Source organism: Pseudopipra pipra, chromosome 15 (assembly GCF_036250125.1).
Source record: "Pseudopipra pipra isolate bDixPip1 chromosome 15, bDixPip1.hap1, whole genome shotgun sequence".
NCBI classification, from domain to species: Eukaryota; Metazoa; Chordata; class Aves; order Passeriformes; family Pipridae; genus Pseudopipra; species Pseudopipra pipra.
Window position 1 is genome coordinate 11,801,077 of NC_087563.1, and position 19,514 is coordinate 11,820,590.

Here is a 19,514-nt window from a genome sequence, read left to right on the forward strand (position 1 = left end):
CCCTTACGAGACGGGCGAGCCCCACCCCAACCAATCCCATCCCATTCCCGCCCACCCCACCCTGTCCCCTCCCCTCCCCTCCCACCCCATTCAATCCCACTCCGCCCCCTCCCATCCCATCCCATGCCATCCCACCCCACCGCCCCCTCAGGACACGCCCCCGCCCTCCCGCTCCCGGCAGGCCCCGCGCGCGCAGCCGCGAACTACCAGTCCCGGCAGCCCCCGCGGCTCCCCACAGGCCCCGCGCCTGGCGCGGCTTCCCCGGGACTACAACTCCCAGCATCCCGCGCGGCAGCCGGACCCTTCATTTCCGGGAGCGGCGCCGCGTCCCTGGCTCGGCGGAGGCGGCGGCGGCCGGAGCGCGGCGAGCGGGGCCTCCTGGGGCCGGCGGCGGAGGGAGCGGGGCCGGGCGGGTCTCCGGGCGGTCGGCGCCATGCTGAACATGTGGAAAGTGCGGGAGCTGGTGGACAAGGCGTGAGTATGGCGGCGCGCGGGCGGGGGGCCCGGGGGCGGCTCGGCCGTGGCCCCTCAGCCGTGCCCGCACTCCCCCCGCCCCCCCCAACATGGCCGCGGCCCCTCCCCTGCTGAGGTGGCGGCCTCGCCCCCCCACCCCGTGCCCGGCTGACCCCGGCCCCGCTGCCCCTGCCCGCCGCCGTCCCTGTCCCCCGGTGGCTGCCCAGGGTGGTCCCTGCGCGTCCTCCTGGCGTGGCTGTGTGGCCCCTCCGGGGCTGCAAGCGGGCAGGGGCTGCTTTTCAGGTGCTCTGTGGCCTTTCCATTATGGCTGGCTGCTTTCCCGCCCCACTCGGGCGTATCTGGGACCCTCCAGCTCTTGGCGAGCAGCGCTTCTGCTTTGGGTTCCTCCTCCTCTGTCAGGGCTCCGTGGGGTCTGTGCATGTTTTGGTATGTGACCCCTTGGAATCCGTCTCTGCTGGATTTGCTCCCAACGTGGCCCTTAGGCCCCTTAGGAGCAAACAGAGAAGTCACTCAGAGAAGAAGGGGAGTAAAGAACCACCTGTACATTTTCTGAGTGCTCCCAAAGTCACCACATGCTCTCCCAAGTGTATCCCTGCTCCCTACGGACAGGTTCCCTGCTGCAATTGCCATTGACTTGCTACCCCGGGCCTTTCAGAGGTGGGGCAGAGTAGAGGAGTGAAATGCTCATTCCCACCCCTTAAATATTTAAATAGCTCAGATATTTGCAAGTTTATTTCCTTGACTAGAACCTCCTCACACTGAGAACTTGGCTGTGGTCTTGGTTGTCGTGATCACTGCGTTAGCAGCTTGAGAACATGACGTTGTTACGTGTGTCAACCACTCCTTCATTCTTGGCAGGAGAAAAATTTGACACGATGGAGATCTTAACAAAGATTGGTTTGTGTCTTTAAATAAGAACTCTTTAGGGGCACAGTTGGAGCACTTTTCCATCAGTCTTTTCAGTGGTGCCCAGTGACAGGACCAGGGGCAACAGAAACACACTGAAACACAGGAAGTTGTGTCTGAATATGAGGAAAAGCTTCTTTACTTTCAGGGTGACATAGTATTGGAACAGGCTGCCCAGAGAGGTTGTGGAATCTCCTTTCCTGGAGATATTCAAAACTTGCCTGGATGTGATCCTGTGCAACCTGCTCCAGGTGAACCTGGTTGAACAGGGGGTTGGACGGGATGATCTCCCTTCCAACCCCAGCCATTCCATTATTCTGTGATCTAGCTGAAGATGTCCCTGCTCATGGCAGGGGGTTGACCTAGAGTGTCTTTAAAGGTCTCTCCCAGTCCAAACGATTCTATGAATTGTGGAGTGCTTAGAGGAATAACTGGCTGGAGGTCTGTAGATTAGCATATACCAAATTACCTGACAGTTGTACCTGGATTTAGAAGTCAAAAGTCCTTCAAAACTGAGGTTCTGTTTTAAACATCTTTCAATTTTTGTTTCTCCAAACAAACTTAAACTAGTCTGCTTGATGTATGGGTTTAAAGATGGAAAACTGGAGAGAAATGGCAGCTTATTCATGATAATCATCTGTTTTGCTTATGGTACTGAATACCAGACTGAGACTTTTCTAGGCCAAGAATTGGATGACATTTAAAACCTACTGCAAATAAGACTTGTCCTGAAGAGGTTGTTTACTTTTTACAGCTTCTTGCATGCAAAGTCAGCCCTTGCTAAAGTAGCTTTAACAATGTGACAAATGAGGTATTTAATAGTAAACCCCAAATAGGCCTGTCTTGAGTTCCAGGACCTAAAAGGACACCTTCAGGGAAATCAGGTTTTCCTAAGTTTTGCTTGTGTACTTTTTTGTGTGTAGGTTTAATGATCATGTAGCATTATAACAGTGTCACTGTCTTTAAAATGTTTACTTTTAAGGATATTTCATAATTTTTTAAGTCAAACAGTACATGAAAACCTGGTTTGGAAAACACATTCCATTTCCAAAACAGGTGCAAAAAGTGAACATTTTAAATAATAAAAAATATTTTTTTTAATAGACTTCAGTTTGTGGGAATAACATTATCCAAATAATAAGCAGATTGTTTATTAAAAAAAAAAGGAAGGGGGGGCAGGAGGAAAGTGGAGCCTGCAGAGTAAATAGTATTTAGAGACATCAAGATCAATAGTCCCATTGTGTGTGGTGCAGATTTGTCGTAATGTCTTCTGTTTTAAGGCCATGACTTACAAAATTCTCTGCAGAGGAAGCTAAGTGATATAATCTGCCTCATAAATAACAGCTGATGCTGTGGCAGCAACATACTAAACTTCAACGAGAAACTGCCTTTCTTTCCTTAAAAAAGGAATATAATTATATGAGGATTTTGAAAATGTGCAAATAGCTTGAAATTTTTCTAGTTTCAACTTTGATATGTTTGTAATGGTTGTGAGCTCTGCATCCTGGCTCCGTATTCAGCTGATACTTATCTTAGAATTTCAACTTACTCATCTGGGGGTTTTTTATCCTTATTTGTACTTCAGGTGGCTGAGAGCTTGGTTAGGTCAGAGATATTTCAGTGTGGAGGACTTCTATTAATTTTCACATTTTTTGGTGTGTGAAAGTTTAGTAAGCAATGGTACATAAAAACCCAAGTAAAAATGGTAACCTATTCAAATTCATCACAGTCTTAGAACCTAAAAGTAAGTTAACAACAGCAAAATGCACAGGAAAAATTCAGATTTGTATTTAGTATAATTGAAGTATTTTGTTTTTATGTTTCTTGAGTGTGATTGAAATTTAGCAGTCGAGTTCATGAGGTCAATTTGCTTTGTAGTTCTCTTCACACGAGAATCACCTCTTATTTTTATGGTAGTAACTCCAAAGTATGTATCTGCATCCTGTTGTGCATGCAACAGTTATTTTGGATACTGAGTGGTAGTCCTATTGTATATGAAATTTAGGAGGAAGACTGTGTAGAGTATTAGATTTACTGTTCCAAGCTATGACGAGTTACTTTTGTTGTGTGTCTTGTTTTCCCTTTTGTTAACTTCATTCTTTTTAGATGCTGGTACAACTCTCCCACCTTAAATTTAAAGTGACTTGATCAGTTTTGATTGAACAGCAACATCTTGTTTCTGACTGGGCATTGTGTATAAGTTTGCAGATTAAATCAAATAACTAATAAAACCTGTCTGTGCTTAGTAACACTTGCTTGCCATAAGGTTTATTTTTATAGTTGCTAAATACACGTAAAGCTTCTTCCACCCTCCAATTTCTTCCTGGGTACTGCAGTGTGTTCAAGAGTTCTTCAAATGTATGGAATTATATTGAATTTCTGGTTAGCTTGTAGTTTAGAAGGTGCAGGTCTACATTTTCTTATTTCTTCTGGAGTATATTCTATTTCATGTTATTATGTGAATAAATAGACTTCAGAAGGCAGCTTTTCACTTTTTTTTTTTTTTGATGTTCACTTGTAGGAGTTCTTTCTCCCCAGTAATTCAAAACTGAATTGGAAAGTAAACAAAACAATTGGAAAAGAAATGCAGCCCTCTGTGCTGGGCTTGTTGGCTCTGGAACAGTAAACTGGGTATAAATGACAGAGGTTTCTGATGGCTCAGGTCCAGGGTGGTGCTTGGTGCAAAGTTGGTGAGTCAGGTGTCAGCTCTGAGTCACTCCTGAGGCAATGCAATAGATTTCTCTTTCGATTGAGTTTTGTCACAGACTCGGGTTGGGGCTGCAGTGTAAATGTGTCACCTCAGCATTACAGGACAGTTCTTGTGACCTGCTGAGCTGCAGACGCGGTACCGTGACACAGCACAGAGGCACACGGTGCACACTGGAGCTGGCTGGTGGGAGTGTGAGCTCCAGGAACATTTGGCAGGTGGGAAGTGTTCTGGTCTCCAGCTCTCCCACTGCTCTGCTGCACGATGGGGTTTGCAGCTTTGTCTCTGGATGATCTGGTGACAGTAGTCCTGATATTCTGTGGCTCCCATGGCAGAGGGTTCAGGTTACCCTGTGCCTGCTCTGACAACAGCCCTGTAGTTGTGATGAAACTTGAGGCCAAGTGTTGATTAGAACTGCTCGTGAGCTGCATGAGACTAAGGATCTGCAGGTTGGCTGTATGGAAGCAGCTTATACAAGAAGTATCATATTTTTATTGGTGTAGGTGTACATTGATAATCAAACCACCAAAGGCCCTAAACAAGTATCTCCCTGCTGTGTGATAACAGAACTGGCAAAAGTTATTTTAGTCGCTGAGATAGTTTGGGAGTCGTGGCTGTGGAAATCCAGAGTATTATGCAACTTGGTAACTTCATTTTTAAATCTTTTCAGACAAGTATATATTGTGCTTTGTGTTCCTTGTGAAACTTTTAGGGGAGTTCTACAAAGAAAACCCCATGGCTTTTTCAAAAGAAATCAAGGTATACTAAGAAACTCTGTTAAAACAGTTCCTAGCTTGGCAGAAACAGGAAGGTATTAGCTTGGCCTTGTGACCAAGTTCAAAAGCCAGGCCATCATCTCTCTCTAGTTCTGTTGAATTCTCTCTTTTTGAAGCAGAATCTGCTGATATTTCACTGAGGTGTTCCTGCATGTTAACCTGCATGAGGTGGCTCTGCTCAAAGCAGAGGACAGCGTTTGTGTGTGTTATGTAGTTAGCAAGGCTGGTTGGACTCCTCATAGCAATAATTCCTCTCTTAATATAAGATGTGATAGTAAGTTAACATTTTTGCTGACTAGTTTCCGTCACAGACACGTAGGACATGCAGTAAGCAGGATGAAGACCTTTGGGAATCATTGAGGTCAGATTGCTGCCTGTGTCAGTGTACTAAGACTTCTTGCCCACTTTCTTTAAAATACCATTGCCATTCTTTTGTGATCTTCTACATGCATGGTGTGAGAGAGCTCCTTTTAAGCACCTTCCACATATCAAAGGGTCAGAAACAATCTAATTAAAGATTTGGTGAAGGTGACAGGCCTGTGAGTAGTAAGGACAGTATCATCCAGCTGTTAATTTGTGTTAGTTAAGGTAGTTGTCACTGAGTTTTTGAACTTCTTGGATGTGTACTTAAAAAGAAAAGGAGGGAGCCTGTGAAGTTCTTGCCGGTATTAGGAGTGTGACAGCTGCCATCTTCCTGTTTATTCCATGCCCCTCCCAGTTCAGTTTTGTCCACCTAACTGAGCCCGAGCTTGTACTGCTCTTAGCCACACCTTTCTAGTGACCCAGCAGGAATGTATTTGCACTCCCTCGTGTTGTAGAGTGGGAGTTGAAGCATTACAGAGCTGTTTTCACACACTTTGCAAGCTTGATGAATTGCCCCAGTATGTAATATTTTAATCTGTTTTTAAATGGAGAGCAAATAGTCTTGTTTAGAACTGATTGAATACTTATATGGTTAATAAACGCTGGAAGCAGTTATAACACTTCAGAATTTATTTGCCAAGTAGGCACTTGGGTCCTCTGTTATTTATTCTGATGCTACATCTATGCAAGGAGAAAGGATTTTTAGTGTCTGTGGAAAAGGAAGTATTAAAGGAGCTGTTATCATCAGCTCTAATACAGCTAGGTAGGGGAGAAGTTCTTCTAGTGAATAAACAGTGTGTTTTCTTTAGTGCTTCTAATTGTACAATCTGTAGAGAGAAGGGTAAATTATTGGTAAAATAGAGTGAATTACTGCTTTGACTGCAATTTCTCGCTGTTGTAGCCTAAAGCATCTAAATTAGACCTTGCTCTTCACTCCCACTTCACGGATGAGGAAAACTAATAAGATAATTGTGTCAAGTAAACTAAATCACATTGAGCTGATAACAGTTAAAACTCTGGATTCTCTGACTTCCAGTCTCATGTCGTTGTGTGCTACCTCATGCTATGTCTGCAAGATATTTATTAATGTGGGAGATGTATACCAGTTATTTACCCTACAATTACAGGCCTTACAGTCAACTTTTGGTTGCTCATTGCCTGTAGTATCCTTGTGTTTGACCAGCACATAAACAGGATCTGATGTATACTCAGCTGGAGGTTTTAAGTCTTTCAGTCTAACTGCTTTCTTTTTTTAATATGCCTGGAATTGTTCTTGTTTACAGGCCATTTTCTTGTGGTTCATGGATTTGTCCACCCAGACTATTAAGCTCTTTAATGAAATGCTGTTTGCTGGTTTAGTAATAGCAGGTATTATGGTAAATGATCCATCATATGATGTGTCCAGCAAAGGGGTAGATAACTGTCCAACACTTGTCCATTGCTGTCTGACCTTCCTGTAAACTCCTTTACTTGACTTCCAGGATCATTTAGTTTTCTTTATATTTAAGATTTGTCTTGGTTTGCATAAGCAAGATCTTCAGAGCAATGAACACATCCATTGTTTTATGTAAGGGACAGTTAACCCTCACTGCATGAGTTACCCTCCCATTGCTACTTAAGAGATGTCCTGCTGATAACTGCTTTAAGAACAGCATTTTGTGTCATTATTACAAGCAAGGTGATGATTATTATCTTCAGCCCTCGAAGGACTTGTCCTCTCCCTGGTTACCAGAGAGTGAGAGAAGAAAAAGTCTTGGCAATACAGAGGAAGACTGCATTTGAACATGGCATTTGGCTCTGCAGCCCTGCATGGCTGGGTCTGCCAAGCACTTGTAACAGCTCTTATGTCTTAGGACTTTCCTCCTTCCCTTAAAAAACTTCCAGAAAGTTTATAAGTTAATAAATAATAAAAAGGCTTATAGTCCTTGGGCCATGTAATTTAGTATGGGTGATAAGCATCTTTGAAAGTATTATGCTCTGTTATTACATAGATGTGTCGTTCTCGTTTGAATATTCATCTGGTGGAGTAATCAAAGGTAGGCAAATATTACAAGCTATGGTGTATATTAAGGGTTGGCATGAGGCAGTTGTGGCCAAGCACACAGGGTTCATCAGCACACTCCAAGTGGTGCTTTTGTTAGTGCTCTTTCAAATGTGTTATTGCCATTTTACACCCCGTGGAAGCTGACAATAGTTTGTATTACATTGCGTAAGACTGGCTAAGGTGTTGGCTTTATGTATTTCCAGGGAACCTACATGATGTGTGTATGTGTGACAACTTCTGTGTCCTTCAAGTGTTTCTAAATTGTAGCTTGGCATTGCTCTGCCAGAAATAAGACTGGGCTTCTGCTTGGGAAGTGCATGAAGCTGGTCAAAGATAAGAGCCTTACCTACATCACTGCAGGTGTGGTCAGAAGGATCAAGGTGCTTAGCTCAGTTCTGTGCTAATTCCTCTTGGTTGTGTTGACAGCTACTGTATTACAAAATATTAGCTGATTTGTTTAATTATTTCATATACAAGTATAATTACTTCCAAACATTGTGCAAATGTGGAACACACTACTGCTTTCTCTCCTCAGGCTTTGCTGTTTCAGGGTGCAGCTGTGTAAGCACTGCAGTTGTCCTAAAATAAAATCTTGAAATTCCAATCTGATTCTGCTTTCTCGTGTTTGTCTCTGTTCATTTCATGTATTAAATGAATTTCTGTATTTATGTGAAAATAAAAAGTATTTAGAAAAACAGACTAGACATTGAAGAGTGAGTGGAACCTACATGATGGTAGGTTAAGAACACAAAGATGAATGGTGTGCTTCATTCTGGAACTTTTGGAATTTCTGTCATTGGTTTATTCTCAAGTTTGGGATACAGCTTGTCCCAAGTCATAGTCTCATTTAAACTCATCTCCAACATACAGAATGTGACCTGTTGCTTCAAGCACGTTTCAAATAGTTTGTTGGCATGTGCTTTGATAAAAACCTTCAACTTCCACATTGCCACTGTGTGCTCTGATGGTGATTTGGGTTGCTGTGCAGTGAACCTGACAGGGGTACAGATCCAATGGGGAGTTGTTTCTCTGCCCAAAGGATTTTGTAGTTTATCTGGTTTTTGGGGTAGGTTAGTTCCTTAGACTTTTTTTGCCATATAGCTGTATGTTTGTGTTGCCCATCTGAGGAAGCAGTGTTGGGATGGGAGGGGAGAGGAGAAGGACCTGCAGTGCTCTAGTATAAGTGGACGACACAGGAACACAGGGTTGAGTCTCCCATAGTAGTTGCCCTGAAGTCTGTAACTCCATCAGCACAATCACAATATGAAAACATAACCTAAGCCATGAAATCTTGGTTTGTAGTTTCACAGTCAGTGTAAGCGTAGGCTGATGGTAAAAGAGGTTTCACAGCCTCCCGTCTGCCACAGACTGCACACTTCTCTCCCTTTTGTTGGCACCAGCAGACTTTCTGCTTGATGAGAGAATCTCTGACTAACCAGTTGTTTTTGCCAATTTAGTTCTCCACTGGATCGGTTCCCTGGTATAGTTAACTCCATGGTCACACAAATATTTGTTCTGGCATAAGGGATGGAATGGTATTTGGATAGGAATAAGTGGCTGGGGGCAAAGTACAAGTTCAGTGCTTGAAGTACACCCTTAGCATGTGGTTTCACAAGCAGGTTAAAGAATTCTAATATTATTCTTCCATTAAAAGAGGATGTCCCACTCTTATACCTGACCATTCACTGTCTTTGCCTTCGTTATGCTGCTGTTGTGTGGTTCAGTATTTGCTTGTGCTCTCTTGCTGATATATGTGAAAAACCCCAAGGTTTTAGGGTTAGAACTGATCTGGCAGGTGCTGCATAAGCAGCTGCTGATGGCACCACAAGCACTTGTGCTGATGGGGAAAGGACAGGAAGATGAGCTGTGGGAAACTTTTTAGATGAGAATACATTTTTATCTATTCTTATTTGAAACTGCACTGTTAGTGGTTTGTTAGCTGCAAGTTTAAATTTTTTTAGGTTGCTTTTCTATCTTATATATCACTGCTTGAAGCTCCTCAGCTAAGCTTTCTGTGTTTGTCTCAGTGTTGTAATGGGGAGGGTAAGCATCAGTATTTTGGTTCCATGCTTGGGTCCCAAACTTCGGAGAAATTATGTGGATTGAAATAAAATTTTGTCTCGTATGGCGCTACTTTGAGTGACTCAGGCTGGAATTGATCCTACAGATCTTCATCTGAGAAGCTTTCAATTCAATTTGAAACTGCATATTATTATATTAGAAATGTTTGTGGTGTATATTGTGATTAGTCCAGAGTGGTGAGACTGGTATTCTATATATGCTGTTATTTTAAATAGATTAAATCTTTTGGAGGTGTTTGGTTTGCCACTAAAAATAAAACTTCTGTGACAACACTTACATTGTCAGTGTCTATTTATGTGTTTTAAGGAAACCACTACAAAACTGTTGTACTTTTCCCTCCTCTCATCCAAATAGTGTTATCTTGACCAGTTAAATATTGACTGCATGCTTAGTAGATATTAACTGGTTCATTGGGGATACAATTAGAAATATTAGTGTATATTCAACATGTTTAATGGGACTGACCTGCATTTTTTTTTAATCTCTTTTAATAATAATGAGACCTTTTGGGAGTTAGGGAGTAGGTTTTTTCTCTTCTCCATTCTGAGTCAGAGCAATAATGTTTTCCTCGGTGGTTACTCTCTCCATCCTGTCAAGCTGTTTAGAATCACCCTAATGTAGGTTACAGACTGCTCAGTGTTTCCTCTCAAGACATTACTTTAGTAAACAAATACCTCCCTGTGTGATTCTTGGGAGGGGTGTATTTTGTGTTCTCTGAGACTACTCAGTTCAAGATTTCTCTAAGACCATTTTGAATGTAAAGAGAAGAAAAAGGCTTATGATAACTTTGGATAATTTTATTGGAGTTGCAGTGGGCGGATGCATCTTCTGAAAAATAAATTACAGTCTGGGTAACTTAGGTCTGCAAATAGAGCTGATGTCTTAATGATTGCTGTGTCTTTAATTATTTGTTGTTTTGACAATTATTTAATTATTTAAACTGTTTGTCTGTATGATTGTGCGGGGGGGGGGAAGCCCTCCGTTCAAAGGTATTTATTGTCTAAATGAGTTAACTTCTATCAGAGTGGCTTATCTCTCCTTGCTATCAAACAGATGATTGCATTTCTTGAGACAGCTTGAAAACTTAATGCTAATAGACTCCTAATTGGCAAGTGGAGTCTCTCAGCTTTAAACTGCCAGCATCGTGTTTTTGTTAATTACACGGTAACTGTAACTCATGTAGCTGCAGACATTAGCTCAGAAAAATCCAGTAATCTTACCAGTAGTGAGTAAATAAATAAATAGTGCCTGTATTGAACTATAGTGAAATTGGTTTGTTGCAAATACACGGCGTCATTGGAAATTTATCATCTGTGTGTGGACAGGAACTGGAAACGGGCTCCGAGGCAAATGAAACGGCTCTTGTTACCTTTTTAGGACATAAGAGTCACTTGAGCTCCTGGAGGAACCAGTTTTACAAATGATACCTATGAAAGGAGAGGAAACATCATTATCCTCCACAAATAAACATGCCTTGGTATTTGGAAAGTTAATTTGTACATTATTTGCCAGACTCATTTCACAACAGAACACTTGCTTTGAGTCAAAATGCATGTTCATGAACCTCAGGGGTTTTAGTTTGTCAAGCTACACTTTTTCTATGATGTGAGCTACCAACTCGAAAAGTTTAATGAAAATAACGTTAATATAACATTGCTCTTGTAATTCTTATTCTGAATGGTGTGTTCTCACTGCTTGTGCCCATTTTTGGATACTCTGCTGTGAATAGCTATGCAAAGACACTGCCATCAACTGTAAACCAACGTTACTTTGTCCAGTTTTTTATACAGCAGCAGAGGTATTTCTAGGTTGTCACCTGCCTTCATAGAAAATTGAATGACTAAAGACAATAGGTACTAAGCTATTTAGGATTATGGTGACTACTTTTTATTCTTGGATAGTCTTGTAGCAGGAAAAAACCATGGTAATTCAGGCTTATTAACGGATGAATGATCTGAAGTAGGAAAATATTAGAGTATTTTTTTGTTAAACAGGGTTCTTTGTTTATTTCCTGGCTGCAGTATAATAAGCTGTAAAGTAAATAATTGTGCCATTTGTAGGAACTGGCAATTCAGGACTAAAGGTGTGAGGGCAGAGCAAGATCAGCAAGAGGACTCTATTGCTTGATGTCCTCCCACCCCACGTGGATGGCAGAGAGCTGATGTGGGCAGGAAATGTGATGGCAGTGGGTGACTTTGTGTCCCATGGAGGTTAGATGCACATTGCATCAGCACCTTGTAGTTTAGAAAATAAGATAGTTGGATGATAATGTGGTTTACTTTATAAAAGCCAAGATGAAGATAGTGGCCTCAAGTGTTTCTCAGTCCTCCTGAATACATCCTGCTGAGCAATTCCACTGCAAGACACTTGAATAAATGAAGGAAAATAATGGGTTGTGAACCTGCAATTTGATAACTTTCTCTAAACTGTTGTTTCCTCTTCCTTTCTCCTACTCTGAGCAGTGCAGTACAGCTTCTGCCTCAGCCTTAGGACATTTTCCAGGGCACAAGGCCATATTAAAAGTGCAGCTGAAGGTTTTCTTGTTTAGTTGCTTTGCCTGCTACTTGGACCATACTTCTGTTGATGATAGACGTGTCTCAGGCTTTCTTAGGTAATATGGTGGTAATACTTTGCTACTACACAGATGAAATGTGAAGCTGTACAGAGTCATAGCTCTGGAGTTAAAGGCAGGAGGAAGATGAAAGCCCTTCAAAGGCAGTCTGGGTGTTGGGAAGAGAGAGCAACTTGTGTTTTTCTAAACAAAACCAAGCTTAATGTGTATAATTTCTGTAGGGTTGGGATGCTGCTGCCCTGACTCTGGCTGCCTTGAGCCTAAAGGGACAGGGAGAGGAGCTGGTAGAAATTGGAGCCCTCGAACAGGCTGGAGACAACAAGGGTGACACTTTGAGCGGGACTCCAGACAAATCTGTTACCTTACCTGTACTCTGCCCGTGAATCTGATCAGAGAAGAGCTTGTAACAGGTGTTCACTGCTGGCTTAGAGGAGTTGTCTCTGCTCAGGTTTATTCCTCAAAATGATCGCAGAAGAGGATTGATATTGCAAAGTACAGGGGTACATGGGATGTCACAGTGCCAAAGTGATTATATAGTAACAGAGAATGATCAGTTTGTGTGTTAAAAGCTTCAGTGCCTGCTTTGTTTAAACTTTAATCAGCCCTCCCTGGTGGAACAGCAAGCATGTGTTTAGAGTAATGCTTAATTTGTAATAAGTTTGGAATTAGGGCAATGTTTTAATGGTACTCAACTTGCAAGGAAGGGATAGCTGGAACTATGAGGATTGTTAAGCATGGCCTCCTAATGTTGGGGGGAGTGTTTATGTGGTTTTGGCAATATAAAACTCCATGTTACTGCATGTGCATTCTTCTGTCCTCACCAAATACTCTGCCAGTTGACAAGTAATTGAAACAGTTCTTTGAGTATGTAAAGTTTGGATTATTTTGAATTCAGTGTGATTAGTAGCACTGAGTAGGTCTGTGCTGTCCGAGGTGCACTGACTGCCTGACAGTGTTCCAGCTTTTCCAAGTAAAATCCCTTACCTGTAACTATTTGGTTAATACACCTGAAGCATATGTAGCATCAGGAGCTTTCCTTGACCAGTTGATGCACTACTTAGAACTGTTACAAGTTCTTCATGATGTTAAAAAACCCTGGTATGACATTTTTTGGTGAACGTATTTCACATGAATAGTGAGTGAACAGTTACAAAGAGCACAGAATTCCAGAAGCTTCAGAGGTGAGTGAGGCTTATCAAAGGAGTGGTACATTTTGGGGATCATCCTAAAGCACTAATGCCAGGTCTTCTGACACTGAAAACTTGAGGTGTGTTCTGGGAGTGGGAGATACATCTTAAGTACAGAGGTCAGTACCGTGCATTCTGGAGGGTTTGGAGTATCATATCTACTGTTAGAGTATTATTTTTACTGCGAGGTTGGTTTTTTGTTTTCTTCTTTTTCCCTCCCTATCTTCCTCCTCCATTTAAGGTGACTCTCACAATTTTTTATGGTTAAATATAGGAAGTCTGAGGTGCACATGTGGGTTGAAGTTTCACAGCTTCAAAGCTTACTGTTGTTTCATGGTGAGCGTAGCTACAACTTCCTTGTCCTCTGAAAACTTTTACCCCTTTTATTTGTTGTTTTGAAAGAAGGATAAGACCTTATTCTTCTTGTAAATACTTAAGATATTTTGCCCTAATCCTGAAAACTCAGTGACTGGCAGTACTTGTGAGTCTCTTTATCTGTTGAAGATTTAAAATACTCGAGCTGTGGGCTTGAATGTGGTCTTTTAATTCTGTGTGCATACAAGGAAGGAAGTAGCACTAGATGCTTATTTGTAAGACAGCTTATGCAGCACATTATGAACACCTGAAACCGGCTTTTTATCTTCAGAGAAAGTTACTCTTTAAGTTATATGAATGAAAAAAAGGGCAAAGAAACACAGTTGATTGGAGGCTGTAAGCTGTGGGGAGGAGTGCTTCAGTCTCCTAAAATAACGTATTTAAATTTTAGTTTTATGTTATAATTGTCTACCAGTGTTTATTGGGATTGACATTTTGTGCTGGTATTTTATTCATGTAAAAAGCACTCTAGAGAAGCGTGTCTTTAATTATTAGATTTCACTTGCTCTTTGTCCTCCTTGGTTAAACATTTGTTTCCAGCACAAGTCCTGTTACCTGATTGGATAGCAAACATGGAAAAATTAAAGATAAAACCTGTGACGGCAAATATGCGATGTGGCTCTTGCTGACTCTTGAAGGATGAAGTGCAATCTGAATTCTGTAAACAAATGCAGTTAATTCTAAAAAAAATATTTTTAAAATTGTTGCGGCTTATCTGTTACAGAAGAAAAAAAAAGCTGAAGTATAAGAAGCAGAGTAGCCAAATAAGTCTGAGGATTGAGCAGCAGTAAACTGAGCCATGTGATTACAGAGTACATATGGAAATCTCTTCAGTTCTGCAGTTACAAAAGGTTACCCAAATTTCATAATTCCACTTCTTTTTTGACTGTATAGCCACTATTGTTTGAACATAGCGTGTTGAACTTTGAAAGCAATTAAATCCACAGGAATAGGAGCTGCAAAGCAATGACTCCAATCCGATGTGCCAGATGTAAATTCACATGAGGCAAAGAGACTGAAAACTTGCACAGGGCAGTAACAGTGTTGCCTTTATGTCTGAATCAGAAACAGAGTTGCTGTTTTAGGGTGTAACTGCCCCACCAAAATGTCAAGTGCTGCCTAAAAGGCAACTTTTTTCCACTTGTTTGTGAAATTGGTTTTTATGTTGTTTAATGGGATTTGTCACAAGAATGGCTTAGGTGTACTTGTCCTCTAATTTCAACTAAAATTTGAACTAAAAATATGACCTAAAAACTATTACTGAAAAACAGTGGAAAAACTATTGTGTTCTTACTATGTAAGTTAAAAGGAAATATTTTGATTCATTTTACTTGCTGGAGTGTAACATTTATTTTGGTAAGTCACCTTTTAAAGAATGTTTTTTGAATTCAGTATGCAAAACAAAATGACAAAACATACTAAGCCTTTAAAAATGAAACTCCAAAAATGTGTATTTGAAGGAAAGATAGGCTAATTGGTGAAGATTAGAGGATGGTAACAAGAAGATGAGGGTGGGCACTTGGAATTAAAACTTCCCATAAAAAATGGGGAATAAAGAAATGGGTCTGAGCTTTAGACAAAGATATTTTTTATAGAGAGGTGGTGCAAAACCACAGTCATTAGTATTAGCATGGCAAAATCCTTGGTGAGTTTGAGAAGTTATTTACTGCCACATATTAAGATATATAAAGCAGCCATGTATCTGTTGGTGTAAACCACAAGGGATTGTTTTATACAAGAATATGAAAATATTAACACTGACATACTGCAGGGAATCTGCAGTAGGAGAGGTGAAATCAGTCTTAAATCAAGCGGGGGAGGAAGTGTTTGTTCCTTGCACAAATATGCTTTAAAATTGCCATGTTCCCAAGCTTCATGTTCCCAACATCTGCAAAAAATAATTCAGCTGTAGAAAGCAATTACAAAACCATTTAGAATAAAGCTTGCTGCAATTGGGTCACTTTTGGCAGGGGGAGACTTTGAAAGGAAAGATTTCAGTAAGGTGCAGTGATGGTTTCTGTAAGTGAGAGAGCTTCTGAGTTCTCTAACAGGCTGCAATTTAATTCTTAAAGTCACTGTTGTTTTTGAACGTGTGTGTGGTGGATTTTGGGTTATCTTGTTTACTTGGTAGTCTTTTGTGATTAGAAGTTGTAAGGCACAGGAAATAGCTTTATAGTTCCTTCCTCCCACAAGTTGTAATTCATTTGTGGCCATCAGGATGTTTTTCTTGGCTTATCTCTTTCTATGCAGTTTGCCTTGCACATCTGCCACATAAATTATGAAACTGAACTTGAAAAGCTGAAAATGTATTTCAGATCCTCCTGTCCATAATGCAGATGGTATCGTTGGTCAGAAAGAGCATGACTGCTACTTGCATGGAAGGTGTGGAATAATCCCTGGTATTCATGGACTGAATTGGCTGGTGTCGTATTTGTAATGGTTCTGAGGAGTGACTGGAAAATAAAGAACTTCAAACGGTCAAGTACCTCTAATGTTGTGCTGTTACCTCTCTGTAACCTGAGGTATCTCACCAGGCATTTTGGCAGATGGGTCCCCATCTGTTTCTTCGTTCAGTGTGGACTGCTGGCTTCATATTTGGTATCCATATGTTTCATCTGTAAGGCTCTAAATCTAAGCTGCATGTTTTATAACAAAAGTGACATTACTGACAGGAGCAAAATGAAAATTCATTAAGTTTGTTACATGTTTTTTAGTTAGTTTGTCTTCACTCAGCAAGGAGAGGGATGCTGGTTGAGACTGAATATATGAGCTCACTGAGGGCAAGAACAGCACCATCTTTATTTTGAAGGCAACTAATGTCTTTTTCTCTGAATAATTATTGGTAGCATTAGGTACATAAATTCCTGAATGTCCATTATATTGTTTGGGATAACAGGTGGATAAATGATGTCTTATCTTTCTGCCCTCTGTCTGTGAAACTGTTTGCATGTTGAGCTTTCCAAGGTAGTGACAGACCGTCACAGGGCAGCGAAATCTGGTCCTGAAGTGCATCTTTCTATTTGATTTTCTTAAATCCTTTCAGTTGCTTGAAACACAAGTTCGGACCAGTGATCAGAGCCTGAAGGAAGGGATGCTCACAGAAATAAGTGGAGTTAATAGATGCTGCCCCTGACTATGGGGTACTGCTTGCACCCTGGCCTGGCCTCTGGTGGTTTGGGAGGCGGTGCTGTGTGGATTGGGATCGGTTCTTTTTTAGCTCACCAATTCAAATGCTCTGTTGAAAGTATTTCGTGCCCAGATGGATAAGTATTAAATGATTTTTTTTAATTGGCAAAAGTGTTTCTGGAAACTAATTAACAGTTTAATAGATGCCAAGATTCTCACACCTGGGAGTGGGGGAGACATATCCTGTACTTAGACAAGTTGTGTAGCTTTTTATTTACTGTGTGCTCTCAGTAGTTGAAACTAACTTCTGCACGTGGTTTAAAAATGGATCATTTAATATTAAAGCAACTTTTTTTGTGTTCTCAGAAAGCTTTCCCTCTTATTTCCACTCCTTCACAGGAACCTTTTAATCTAGATACTAAAAATGGTTTAGATGCATGACTCATAGGAGTTGAATGGTGAGGATGAGATGGTGTGTTCACTCTTCTCCAAGGGCTTCATCTTAAATGCACGTGTGTCTGTAGGTGGAGGTCTTCTAGATAACTGTACTGTGAAAATATTCCCAAGGTCTGCCTTATCTCTTCTCCAGATGTTGAATGTTCAGTTGGCTTGTTTTATAGTGCAATAATTAATTCATTTATTCTTCTTTTAAAAAACAATTATGCATACAATCTTAAAAGTCTAGAAGCAAAGCTACACTATACGTTGGGGTTTTTACCTTAAGTTGTCAGCCCCATACTGATTTTTGGGAAATGTGAAAGCAAATTATGGCTGTTGTGTTTGGATAATATTCCTAAAACATGCACCATGGATGGGATGAGCAATAGCTCGTGGGTCCCTGTGTTGTCCTAGTGGGTGACTGCTGACTTCTCAGCTGAGAGGGACCAGGCAGCTGAACCAATTGGAGAAAATGAGCTGCTGGAAGACAAAGCCAGGGCTTGAAGTGCAGGAGCAGGGAGTTGGCTCAGCCTCCAGGTGTGAGTTACTGCTGCCTTTGTTCAGTTTATGTTGGAGCTACCACTGTGCTGGTAACACACCATCCGTACGAGAAAGTACTCCTGTTGTCATCTCTGTGCCTTCCCATAAAAACAGTAGGGATGTGTAGATGGAGAGAGGAAAGGCAAATAAGTCAACCATCTGCATGTGTTCTTCTTTATTCAGTTCAAGTGAACTTTCCTTGTGCTGTAACTTAATGTTTATCTAACTATTTTATGTATTTTATGGTCCTTTCTGATTGGATAATGCAATTTATTAACTTAAATCCAAGAAACACCAGGACAGAGCTGTGCAAGTGTATTCTGACTTGGTTTGTCCATGTGGACTCTAAAGACTGTTACTGTAACAGTCTCCTTTGCTATCTCACCAAGTGAAGTGGTAAGATTTTATTCAGTCTGTAACATCTGTTCTGTCATGGACCAAACTTAAAGTCACAGGAAACATGAAGACTTCCTAAAAATAAGGAAGCTGCTAAAAAAATTACAGAAGGAATGAAATTAAAGTATTAGTATGTGAGAATTGCTTATTGAAAGGATAATGTTAAATACCTTATTCAGAAGATAAAATCATGTTGTGCCTGTTTTGGCATGTTAAATAACAAAAGGTTAAAATATTTGTTTCTTGTAAGAAAACTTTGGCACCAGACTTCAGAGTGCTGTACAATAACAGAGCTTCTCTTCTGTTCATCCAGACCCCTCCTGCTGTAACAGACTAATTTCTTTCTTTAAAAAAAATAATTTCTTTAGTGTTGCTGTTTGTTTGAATAACATTATTGTTCATGCTGCATGTATGGCACATACATGTAGAAGAAAAAAAAAGTTCAAGCTTTACTTACATTTAGTCCTTAAACAGATATTTGCAGAATGGGGTCTCATTGGAAACTCTTAATGGTGGTAAAACGTACAAAGTTTCTCATCTCAGCTTTTAGGATTTTAGCGTTCCCAGTAGTAAAATTAAAAAAAGGAAAACAGAAGGTGCATAATCCAGTGGTGTCCTTGGAGTAATAGTTAAAGGCATAATATTATGCACATAGGAGTCCCATGTATACATGATATTGTAATTGGTTTGAAATATACATTGAAAAATATTTGACTGTGTAACCAGGTTCCTTGCTGCAGCTGCCGAGTCCCTCAGCACAGTGGGCAGCTTCCCAGAGGTTTGAGAAGTGTTTCTAATTAGGCTTCCCCTGTCCAATCCAATACCTTTATCATCACTATAAAGAAACTGCTGTAATGTAGCCTGTCTGTGGCTTCTGGTTATTTTAGTTTTCATAAAATTAGACATGGCATTTCACAAATCTTCTGTGGATCTAATGTCCAGAGATGTACTTGTGTCCTCAGTGACACCACCCACATCAATAGCAACGCTAATCCTGATGGTGCTTTTAATGGAGTGGTCTGACTCTTGCCCCAGGGCTTATTCAGGGCTTTTAAGTTTGTGCAGAAACATAGACTAAGATCTGTTAGGCTTTCTGATTCCTTAATATGCTTTTCAAGTAAGTTCCATTCTGAATGAATGGATGGATAGATATTTATTATTCTTTCATTACCTTTAATGTATAAATACCTTCTTTTCTCATGACGCTTATTTTCTCTAGTGCAGGTTTTCTAGGCACATGCTGTTGAAAGGTTTCTGCATATTTGAGACTGCTGATATTTGAGCATTCATACAAAGTGCTGAGTATGTGATGTTTGAAGGTCTGAAACTTTGAGATATAACTTTATTCCTTTCCCAATGAATGCTTATCTTAGGAATAATTCCTTCATTGCTCCCAAAAAATCTAGCTATGAACTGTGAGCTTCCTTTACAAGTTGTGATTTCCTACTTGAATGTATTGTCAGGCTGATGACAGCAGAGCACCACTGACTATGGAAAAAATCTGAAAAATAGAGGAAATGCTGGGAAG

General features: G+C 40.8%; 1 protein-coding gene across 1 annotated transcript in view; it reads left to right on the forward strand.

Moving 5' to 3' along the window:
- The first annotated feature begins 328 nt into the window (after positions 1–328).
- CLINT1 (clathrin interactor 1) overlaps positions 329–19,514 on the forward strand; it is a 46,541-nt gene continuing 27,355 nt past the window's right edge. Inside the window, exon 1 of the mRNA XM_064671921.1 lies at positions 329–474. Within this exon, the coding sequence (XP_064527991.1) occupies positions 434–474 (41 nt within the window). The 5' untranslated portion in view covers positions 329–433. The remainder of the gene's footprint in view (positions 475–19,514) is intronic.